General features: G+C 34.5%; 1 protein-coding gene and 1 non-coding gene across 2 annotated transcripts; one reads left to right on the forward strand and one right to left on the reverse strand.

Annotated features, from left to right (window-relative positions):
- Window positions 1-7,525: 7,525 nt before the first annotated feature.
- Window positions 7,526-10,330, forward strand: LOC135831782 (uncharacterized). The gene has a single exon (XM_065344534.1). The coding sequence runs from the start codon at window positions 7,989-7,991 to the stop codon at window positions 8,910-8,912; it is 924 nt and encodes a 307-aa protein (XP_065200606.1). The 5' UTR covers window positions 7,526-7,988; the 3' UTR covers window positions 8,913-10,330.
- Window positions 10,331-11,702: 1,372 nt separating this feature from the next.
- Window positions 11,703-11,775, reverse strand: TRNAF-GAA (transfer RNA phenylalanine (anticodon GAA)). The gene has a single exon. It is a non-coding gene; the product is annotated as a tRNA-Phe (tRNA).
- Between the last annotated feature and the right edge of the window lie 402 nt (window positions 11,776-12,177).

A 12,177-nucleotide genomic window follows, 5' to 3' on the forward strand; every position in this document is an offset into this window, starting at 1 on the left:
AACAGTACTGCTTCTTTCAGTTGATGTATCGAACGAATTTAGCGGAAATATTACGCCAACTACGAGTACAGTAATCTATAATTTCAATAGTTCAATATATTATATATAATAATATGTACCTATAAACGGCCAAGTGCAACAATAGCTGAGTACCTTTTCCTCCTGGTAAACTTCATTTAATAATCTACGTAATATTTCGATAATTTTGATTCATTGGTTGCGTAGTGTAAAATAGAATAGAATAGTAGCCTAAATTTGAGTATTTCGAGTGTAAAAAAAATTATAACTTCGCTGTTTCATAGCGGGACCAGGACATTTGACCCCTGTGCATTTGACCCATGCGACATTTGACCCACGATTTCGTAAATTCGCCATTTTTAAAAAACGACATTTGACCCATGGGACATTTCACCCAGGTTTTTATCCATGTTTACAAAATACCAATGAGACATTTCACCCATGCGACATTAGACCCACAGTAAAATATAAAAATAAATCGACATTTCACCCATAGGACATTTGACCCACAGAAATTTAAAATAGAGACATTTGACCCATGGGACATTTCGCCCACAATTTGAAACGAAGTAGGACATTTGACCCATGCGACATTAGACCCACAATAAAATATAAAAATAAAATGACATTTGACCCATGCGACATTTGACCCATGGTAATTAATGTCAGTGTTGCAATATGCCGCGGCAAAAATTCTTTTTTCTTATTGAATATTGAAAATCAAAACAATTTTTCTCCTTTGAATCATCCAGCGGCAACTAAATTAATTTTTTCAGGGTTTGTTGGGGGGGGGGGTTTGAACAGTCTTGTTTTTTACCGATGGGTCTTTGTAGTCTTCCTGAAGTCCTGCTTTCATCAATTTTATACAAAAGTCGAAGTCCTTTAGTTATTTTTCTTTTCAATGAGACTTTTTCAAATTTTCAATTTTCCTCTGCTTTCTGGAATTTGAACCAAATTTTGTGGAAAACGGAAAAGGCTCATTTGTCGACCTTCCTAGAACTTAAATTACACATTTCTGAGAGCTTTTGCCCTTGCTCCCATATAGAACACTTGTTGTTCAAATTCAAGAAACATTCAAAGTTAAAATCAAAAAATAAACTCCTCCGTCCCTCAGTGGGCTGTGAGCACTCTCAAAACGCCTGTAATTCAAAAACTTACAATGAATCCTAAAACAATGGCACAATAATATCCTCCCTTATGTTTTTGGGGTCGCAGAATACGAATTTGACAATATTTATTTTGTAGCCGGGGTGAAAGGGGTGAAAAATTCAAAATTTGACAATAATGACGTGTGATTTGTCAAAATGTATGTTTTTGAAGGTGAAGATCACGAATCTGATAATATTTTTTTCGTGGGGGTGAATGGTGGGGGAGGGGATGAAGGGGGTATAAAAAGTGAAAATTCAAAATTTGACTATAATGATGTGTGATATGTCGAAATGTATGTTTTTGAGGTCGCAGAATACGAATTTGACATTATTTTTTCGTAGGGATGATTAGTGGGGGATGAAGGGGGTGAAAAATTCAAAATTTGACCATAATAATGTGTGATATGTCGAAATGTATGTTTTTGAGGGCGTAGATCACGAATATGACAATATTTTTTTCGTGGGGGTAAATGGTGGGGAATGAAGGGGGTGAAAACGGTAAAAAATTCAAAATTTGACCAGAACGATAAGTGATATGTCAAAATGTACGTTTTCGAAGGTGAAGGAAGGGTGAAGGGTGGGGAATGAAGAAATTTATGTTGGGGAGTCGTCAAAGTCCCAGTAAGAAAAAATTTGTAACATTTAAACAATAGTCACCATGATTTTTCACTACAATTGACTATGGAGGTCGTTGGGTCACTTTTGGTCAAAAATGGCAATTGACATCTTGAAATACACTATCTCAAGTATTACCAGCCACTGGAATTTCTCGTGCATCTACGTGCGAAAATTTTTTTCTATTCCAATTTATGCAGCCAAGTAGGCAAAAAACGGAGTTTTAAGGTGAATTTTATCTCTATAATCACTTTATAAAAACTAAAATCCAGTAAATTGATGAAAAGAACTTACTTTCATTTGAATTATTCATACTTGGTACATTTTGACATATCACACATCATTATAGTCAAATTTTGACTTTTTCACCGTTTTTACCCCCTTCATCCCCCACCTTTCACCCCTATGAAAAAAATATTGTCAGATTCGTCATCTACACCCTCAAAAACATAAATTTCGACATATCAAACATCATTATTGTCAAATTTTGAATTTTTCACCCTCCTTCACCTCCTCACCCCTCGCCCTTACAAAAAAAATTGTCAAATTAGTATTCTGCGACCCCAAGGAAGGATATTATTGTACCATTGTTTTAGAATTCATTGTAAGTTTTTGAATTACAGGCGTTTTGAGGGTGCTCACAGCCCATTGTGCGTATCCTCCCACCATGAAAAAACTTTATTTTTACTTACTCAAGTTCTCAAAACACGAATTTTTGAGTTGACAGCTTTTGACCTAGCTACATTTGGAATTGTTTTTCTTTTTCCAATTCTGACTTCTTTTTAAATCATCATTCAAATGAAGCAAAAATAGCTAACTTCCTTCATTTATCACACAAGAATTAAGAAAACGATCGTTTTCATACCCCTCAATATGCTAATTTACGAAAGCTTTTGTCTTCTCTTCACTTGGGCCCCTTTGCTTTTATTTTTAAATTTTGAATTTTTGAATTTAAAACAAAAAGAAAAAAATCATTCGAAAACTGTTGCTTTGTTTCTCAGAAGGCTGATTTCCGTCAAGAGTTTTCGCCCTCGCTTAGCCAGGGTCCAGTTTGTTTCGCTTTTCCATAGTTGAAAAATTTCAAAATTGAAAAAAAAAAATGTAAAAACGACTAACTACCTTCAATGATTTTTTAGTATCCTGCTCGAAATTTTCAAAAATCTGCATAATTTTTTCCAAGTTTGGTGAAAATACTTGCAATGGAACGTTTCAAGTCATTGCCAGTTGGTACCAATTTTGCCCTCTTTTCACCATAGCATGAGTATTCATAAAATAACTTCCAATGAAGGCCTGTGAAGTTTTGAATTATTTCCCAAAAATGTTGACAAATACCCAAAAATTCATTTTTTTTCAATCATTCTGGAAGTTGACATTTATCATGCGAGAACGCTGATTCTAAGAGTTGTAGCAGGTTAGGTAATTGAACATTTCAGAATTTTGAGCCTTTCTTCAGAAAAATTTGGACACTCAAAACTATAACACTGTTGTCCTGTCTTATTGAACCCAATATAAACGACAAATGGGTTTTCAATGTTTTTCGAATAATTCTCTTTACACATAGGCATATACCATACCGCATTGTAATTTCATAATATGATACGAACCAGAAAAATTGTTTTGTTACTTTTTTTCACTTGTATTGAAGAACAAAATATTTACCTATTTGAAAATAGTTACTTTTTTTTGTTTTGTTTTTTGTTTTATTTTTGTTTGTTATTTTTTCTTTTCCTACCATTTTCATGAGGTGTTGACGTTGTCCATGTGTGCGTTATTCTCTCAGTCTCACTGTCTCAGATCAGAAATCTAAATAACTTTTTGGCCAAGTTGAAAAATTACAAATTTTGAAAAAATTGTCTGATGCGGCTCAAATTTGGCAAAGAGGTAGTGAAGGGAGAAGACTGAAATGACATCCTAATTTTTTTCAGCCCCCGACGAAATTTTTTGTGCCTCAAAATCCAAATTTTGGGTACAGCCCCACCTTTTGGTGCCTGAATGGTCCGAGCATCCGTAAAAAAATGGGAAATATATGATCGCACGACAGAAAAGGGTGTTTGAACGACACCAGCAAACGACAATAAATGCTGTGGTAGCGACAAATTAGGTCTTTACAACGACAGGTTTTCAACGACAAAATAATGAGTCAGAGCGACTATTTTTAATTATTGATCACGACAAGTCCTCCCGACAAAAAAGGATGTCTAAGCGACAGAATAAAATTTTAAACGACAGAACAATTTATCCAATTGCAAATCTGAAAACACACGAAAAAGCGATAAATAAAATGTTGGTTTGGGAAGCTAGCAAAAATACTTACTTAAAAATTGCTCTGAAATTAGTGCAAAAACTGTGTGACAATTTTCAAACGTAAACTGTGAGGTTCCTATGGACTTATTGAGATTGCAATTCGCACAATAATACAGTAGGTACCTTTGCGTTCTATGATAATGAGAATTCGTCAATTTTTTCAACGAAAAAAAATGAAGATCATTACACTTTATATATCATTCATTTTCAAAAACATGGCGCTTGACACACAAGTCGAAGGACATTTTGGGGTATAAACCCGAATGTACACTAATGAAAGAAGGGCTAAAAATCTCTAAAATAAAATAAAAATAATTACCTAGGCCAAAACCGTTGAGAAATTTGCTGTGTACACAAAATTTATCACTGTTTGAGAATTACCCTCCTATCATTTTATGAAAATTTCTATTTTTTTTTTTTTCATTTTATTCGATTTGTAACTTTTTTGGTAAAAATAGGCGTGTTGATGGATTAAAAAAAAAAATTAAAAATAGACGTGTTAATGGATATTTCTGTCGTGATTTTTTTTTACTATTGTCGTTGAATTTTTTTTAACTGTCGTTCAATTTTTTATTTGTCGTGGACATTTTTTATCTGTCGTGCAAACATTTGATTGTCGTTCAACTTTTTTTTCTGTCGTTCAATTTCTTTTTTGGTCGGGCATTTCTTTTATTTGTCGGGCCTGTCGTTTAGACCACCTTTTCTGTCGTGCGATTCACCTATTCTGTCGTAACGATAAATCATACCCTAAAAAAATGAGCGTCTTTTTGGGTGATCTGGAGGCCGTCTATTGATATTTAAAATTTTTCTTCAATTTTTCGAGAAAATTGATTTCAGGTGGGCCTGTACTTTGATTTTTGATATACCTCACTGGCAATAATTTTTTAATTGAACCCCTCCTCCCATAAAGACGTCCTCGAGGGGTTTCAAGTGGGTCGGACACCTATTTGGGTCACAGGATCGTAACCATGCACCGCCTACAAAAACGTACATTTTCTGATATGAAGATAGATTTCAAACAAGACTCGAGACTTCAAGATTTGAATACCCCCCCCCCTCCCCGGCACAAACACATTTAAATACCCAAATTTGGGTAAGAGAGTTTCATATTACAAGAGAGATATGAAAATACTAAGTACCTATATAAATAGAGAACTGCCAATGAAGCACAACATTTAATTTACTTATTGTTGTGCTTCCTCATCCTTTTTAGTTTTATTTTTTATTGAAGGCAATTCGCCTCCAGCTCCAGCTCCGGCTCCGGAGATTTTTTTGTGAGTGCCTCCGCTCCAGAATCCAGAAATTTGTGGCTCCACTAGAAAAATTTTAAGTAGCTCTTTACTACAATACAACATGACAAGTACCGGTGTCGTTGAAGTTGCCGCTAAATGATTCAAACAATACAAATTGTTATTATAGTCCAGTCAAATTAGCTCATATTTTTCTGCTACTGGGGGGGGGGGGTTAATTGGTCAGCCCTTGCATCCAATGGAGGCAGTTGAATGTGCGAGTGTAGCAGAAAATCTGACGTCATATTCGTGCTCAGCAGTATCAAATCGTAAGAAAACTACACGAAAATCATCAAAGTAAATTTATTTTAAAAATCTTAAAAATTGAGGGGTGAGACTGAGGGGTCCGGAGGGGCTGTGTAGGTGTAAAACAAAATCTGAGGTCATATTCGTGCTCAGCGGTATCGAATCATAAGAAAACGACACCCTACTCATTGATATTCATGTTTCTCAAAATTTCAAAATCACGCCCACCCCCCTAAGACACATTTTTTCAACTTTTCAGCACGGCGCACCAAAGCAAAAATTTTGAAAGAACTACATGATTTTTGGGGGTCGAAAATACATCCAAAAAACGTGTTTTTAAAATTGTACCTCGCAATCTTGATTGTTAATAGGCATAAAAAAATGAAAAAAACGCCGTTTTGAGGGGTAAATGTAAATATGAGGGGAGGGGGTTGAAAATTTTTGTGGGAGTACCTACTAAGGATATACATAACTCCCAGAAAAATTTTCAAAATCAGTTAAAATGGGACTGAGAAAAGTGTTATTGAAGTTTCAGAAAAGGGGGGTCACCAAAAAGGGGAGGGGATGTGAATCTGAAATTTCCCACGCGCAAGTTCCTCCATCGTACCCACCTTCCATGCTGATATCAACTCGAACACTTTCGGGGACCATTTCACCCCTCTTAGGCGCCTATAGCCTTTATGTATTTTTCAGGAAACCCCCCTTTTTTGAATGGTTCCAGCCCCACCCCCCTTGGGGGTAGAAGGACAATTGATACATCACTAGATCGGAAATTTGACGTAGAACGCAAAAATAAGATTATTTTCGACGTAAAATCAACTGCTCGCGAGAAAATCGCGAAAAACGGTGCTGGGGGGCACAAATGTGGGTCTGGGGGGGAGAAGCTCCAGGCGGATTTAGGGTGGGTTTTAGTATGTCATTTAGGACACCATCCTGAGCATTTTGGTGCAAAAAAATTTTCCCCCCAATTTATTCCAGGTGAAATTCCTATTTGACTGTATTATTAATATTTCAAAAAGAATTTTCTCCATGGCATATTGGTTGCAACACTGACATTATACCGTGGGTCAAATGTCGCATGGGTCAAATGTCATTTTATTTTTATATTTTATTGTGGGTCTAATGTCGCATGGGTCAAATGTCCTACTTCGTTTCAAATTGTGGGCGAAATGTCCCATGGGTCAAATGTCTCTATTTTAAATTTCTGTGGGTCAAATGTCCTATGGGTGAAATGTCGATTTATTTTTATATTTTACTGTGGGTCTAATGTCGCATGGGTGAAATGTCTCATTGGTATTTTGTAAACATGGATAAAAACATGGGTCAAATGTCGCATGGGTCAAATGTCGTTTTTCAAAAATGGCGGATTGCTGAAATCGTGGGTCAAATGTCGCATGGGTCAAATGCACAGGGGTCAAATGTCCCACTGCCTTTCATAGCAATAATTATTACGTGTGTAGGCTATCATTGAAAATTTTCGAGTCTATAAAATAAAATAATTAATAATTTCGCACGCAAGTTGCTGTAAAGTAAAAATAATTTGTGTTATGATTTATGAATTATGAAGTTATGATAAGAACTTGAATCACGTTTCTGAACGTTCGTTCAGTGAAGGTGCTCTAATGTGTGAGGGTTTGGATATATGCATTATGCACGTGTTTGACCCGGCATTAGGTCGCTCATAATGACGTACATTTTGCATCTAGCGACAGAGGTGTAATGATGAGATTACGAGTGTGTATTACGTAAAGAAAATTATTGTAGTAATCTCTTGTTTCTCCGCTAGATAGCAGAAGAATGCAGACGACCATCAATAACAAACAACAAAACGTCATGAGTCCACTGATTGGTAGATAAGTAGGCCGTGACGTCATTACTCAAACGGAAACTTTCTTCTCAGTGAAACGAGAAAGCAATGAACGAATCGCCTATGCTATGCCATATTTGCGTACGGTCCGCCATTTGTAATTTGTTTACAAAGCAGGAGCACTGTGTATATGCGCGTTTTCGTATGATTCTGTGTACTTCTGAGTGCAATAATTAATTTTGTTAATGAATTCAAATATTTTGTGATAATCGTGCAGTGCTCTTTTTATTTTGATAGTATTTATCGTTTGTGAAGTGCATTTATCGTCACTAGTGCATTTATTTACGTTTTAAACGAAAAGTTTAGGCGGGAAACGCAGTTCCTTGATATGGTGGCTAATTTGGTATTGAAACATTGATGTTCGTGATTGAAATATTTGTTTGCCGTTTGACTGTATTTTTATCGGTTGATTGGTTGTGACTGAATTATTCTTTCAGTAATTATTTTTTCGTGTTAATGAGAACGTAATACTTCAATTTGTTTGCATTTCGAAAGAAAACTATGATGGCAACGGATACTCAGTTAGAAGCTCAGCGATTAGTGAGTATTTCTTTGTCAAAGATGGCTCAGTCTCGAACTCAAAGAACTGGCATTAGTCTGCATAAGAGTTTATTGGTAGCCACAGTCTTACAAAAAGCTAGATTTCTGTGTATGGAGGAAGTGTTTCGAATGGTTCATTCAACGGCTCCGTATCAAAACAACTACAACAATGATAATATCGAAGAACCGTCTTATGATTTCGATGATGAAGAAAGTCTAATCGGTTTAACTCCTGAGGAAGCTGGCATCACGAATCAGGATTCTGTTATTCTAGGATATTCTGAACTAAGCGGTGAAGATGAAACCGATGCCAGCACACAAAATGACTCTAAACAAAATGCAGCGTCTATATGTGATAAAGAAAATTTGGCACCAGAAGGTCCTACTTATTTTGATCTAGATAAATCACCAAAAGATCAAGTTTTTCGCGATAGATCTTCTAGCATTACGTATTCGCAATCATCTTCGTATTGTAAAAGCCTAAAACGAAGAAGAGCGGTGTGTGATTCCGAAACTGAAGAAGCGGTGCAGTCCATCTTACCTAAGAAAACTAGAATCCATAGTTTCGATTCCGATTGCGAAGATTTAGTGTTCAGTGATGATGATCAGTTCTCAAATGATGATAATTGTTCTGTCGATGACGATTTAAGCGGTGCCAAGTCCATGGATATCGATAGGATTACCAGTTTAGTATCGATATTTAGCTTTGGTGGAATATCATCGTCGTCATCTACCATTAATTCCAATGAGTGCTCTTCGTCCAATTCTAACAGTAATTCGTTCGGTGGTCTTACCAGATCTTCTTCTACACCAGACTTATGCTCAGCTCAAGCTAAAGAAAGTGGCACAATTCAACAAAGTCCATTTATTGCTATGACAGTATAATGAAAAGTTGAACGTGAAATTTAATTTTTTTGAGTGTTTTTCCTTTTTGTTTCTTAGGTCTTGTTTCTTTCTTTTAAATATTCGTACTTTTTGTACCTCGGAATTCAGATAATTTCTGTACGTTTTAATTTGTTGAATACGAATGTCTGTCTGGTAATTTCATGGGCGATATTAGTTTAGGTAAAGTGCCAAAGGTGTTGTAATGTTAGAAGCCTTCATCGATATGATTCGATCAAATGATCATTTCTCATATTATAAATCTCAAGTACATATTTGAATTTCTGGTTTCTGTATTTGGAAAATTCGTTTCAGTTTTTTTTTTCAATTTATAATTTTTGTATGGAATTTACTTGAAGGAAATTTTACACAAGTAAAAGCGAATTATGAAACTCGACACAGCATTCGCCTATACTTCAAAGTTACCATGAAAGGCCTTTTAATATATTTTTTTATTATTAATTTAGTGTTATCGTGTAATCATATTTTTATGTTGTTTCAAATGCTCGCGAAATTTTGTCTCAAGGACAAATTTTAATTTAGTAAATTATTTGCTTAGATACATATTTTGATTTTTGATCTTGAATGAAATGAATATTATTTCATGTTGAGATAGGAATTTTGTTTTCATTGTAAATACTGTCCTCTTTTTTCGTCGTTTATTTCACAATTTCTGAAGTGTCAATGTGTTTTTCATCTTCCACGTTGATTGCATTTATGAGCGTTTTGTGGAATTTTATAATTTTTTAAAAATGTTGTCAATGAAATTAGAAGATAGTTTTGTTAGTGATGATTGAGTTGATTATTATTTCATCATCGACATTTGTTTTGTGAATTTATCGCTATCTTGAAGCGTTTACGATGTAAAAATGACTGCTCTTTCGATCGAAGACGGTTATTATGAAGGTGCTTTAATCTATTAGGTTATTGGTTTATATTCTTCTGTCTTCTTTTTGTTCATTTCTGTATTCGATGTTTCGTTTTATTGCGTACGTTAATTGTTATCTGATCTCATCAAATTTGAAATTTCATACTTCGTTTAAACGAAACCATATTCAAAATTCTCATGGCTGTCTAATTCAGAGTTTCATAAGGAGAAGGGACCACTATTACAAAATTAACAGTACAAATTCGAAGACCTTTAAAGCATTTTTTGTTTAAAAAATTTTGTGACATGGAAATTTTTGACTTTTGTATTTCATAGGAAATTATTTTGTCCTCTTTATTCAGTATGATATTTCGTTTTATATGTATTTGTAGATAAGCGGTTTTATATATTGCGCGTTCATAAATGAAATTTGTCAATTTTTGATGAAAAGAACATCATTTTTACAATTATTGTGTTCCTTGTAATTTGAATTTTGTATAGTAATTTACGTTACGTGTTCGTTGTGAATTTGTCAACCATAAAACAAGCAGAATGTAGATTAAGTTCTGTATATTTGGTAAAAAATATAAAAATTATGATGAAATTAAAAACAAAAAAAAATTGTTTTTTTGTTCATTCAACATAATCAACAATTTTAAGGAACGAAAGTATTTAACAATCTTAAAAAATAGAAATGCTACCTTCTGTGTACCTTCTTTCCCAGATTTACATGATGCGATTGATGAGTTCGTCGATAACAGCAAATAAGGTCCACGTCAATTCGTTCGCTTAGTAATGTGGAATTTCCCTAAATTTCAGGAAAGTGAGATGTTGAAATGGGTGTAGTAGTGTTATGACGTTCAAAATTGATTTTATCCAGAATGTTTGGTTAAAAAAAAAAAAAAAAAACAAACAAACAGGGCTACCTACATTTGTTGAGTTACTTCTGATGTAGATCAGATTCAACTTAAACCAAATTCAAAATCAAGAAATTCCCATTTGTACATACTCACGGATATTCCTCAAAAAGTTTTTCATTCAACTGTATCCTTCCCTCATCTTAGGTGAGCAGTCTGTAGTACATCAGTCTACGTTGATAAATCGCGGAAATGGTAAGAAAATTACTGTAGCCTTGAATATGAAGTGGACGAGATGGAACCTGTAATGTAATGCTCGAATACCTACGGTCCTGCACCGGTAAAATACTCTTATACTGAATGCTTGACGTAACTTCATATACTGCCAGTTGTTACTTGTTAGTGCCTAAAGTAACGCCCATCACATTCATTTTCTGATCTTTCTCGTGATCGAAATATATTGTAATGTAATAAAAACATACCAGTAGATTCATCTTTTTACTTTTCTTCAATGTCTATATGAAATTATTAATAAAAAAGTGCAGTGAATCTGGTGAATATGCAACAAACCATTTAGAAGTGAAAACCTCATTGAGAGAATTCGAGGGAGGATAATTTTTCTCAGATTTGAAACGTCAGTTTTCGAATGCTTGAGAAATCAATGGAACTAGTAGAAAAAATTCATTGTTTTATTGATTTTTGAAAACTAAAAAAGAATCATACCGATTACCGCGGGTCTCCATTTGAGTGCGGGCCCCTCCGCTCTCGGAAAATGTTCACCAAAAAAAATGTAGATTTGCAACATGTAATAGCAATGCTTTGTTTATGGAGTGCAGGGCCACCAACCTGCATTTTTGGTAAAAATTCAAATATACAGACGCGGTATGAAAAACCATGAAACCTATATCATGCAATAATGTAGGTAGCTACTAGCTAGGTACTAAATAGTTGAGCACGAATTTATATTTCGATGCATTATTAAATAAACTTCGAATAATGAATTTGAGTAACACGAAAGGTGATGGAAAGAATTTTGAAGAAAAAGGGTGGAAAAAATAAAAAATATTGTGCCGAAACCCGGGATCGAACCAGGGACCTTTAGATCTTCAGTCTAACGCTCTCCCAACTGAGCTATTTCGGCAGTTGGTAGAAAGAGTCGTTTTGGCGCGTTACATTCAGATACCTGTTTGTTGTCTGCATTTCTGAAGGAAATATAATTGTTTTAATATTATTTTTTTTTGAAATTTGAATTACCATAATGTAATTCAAGAATAATTGAAGCGGAATATTTCGAAAAATAGTCATTCGATTCGTTAAGTGAAAAATGAACCTAATGGTTACGTAACAACTGAACAACACCAACCAAAGGAATAATAAGTACATAGGTACTAGGTAGGTATAATGAATAATTTTATAACAGATAACATATAGATCATTATATTAAGGTTTTTTGGATTTTGTTTTATAAAACTTAATCCTAGATAGGTTCCTTATAACCTTTCCTATCATTTTTCTATCGTTTCATTTCATATAAAACTCTTTA

This window comes from Planococcus citri, chromosome 1, assembly GCF_950023065.1.
Source record: "Planococcus citri chromosome 1, ihPlaCitr1.1, whole genome shotgun sequence".
NCBI lineage: Eukaryota > Metazoa > Arthropoda > Insecta > Hemiptera > Pseudococcidae > Planococcus > Planococcus citri.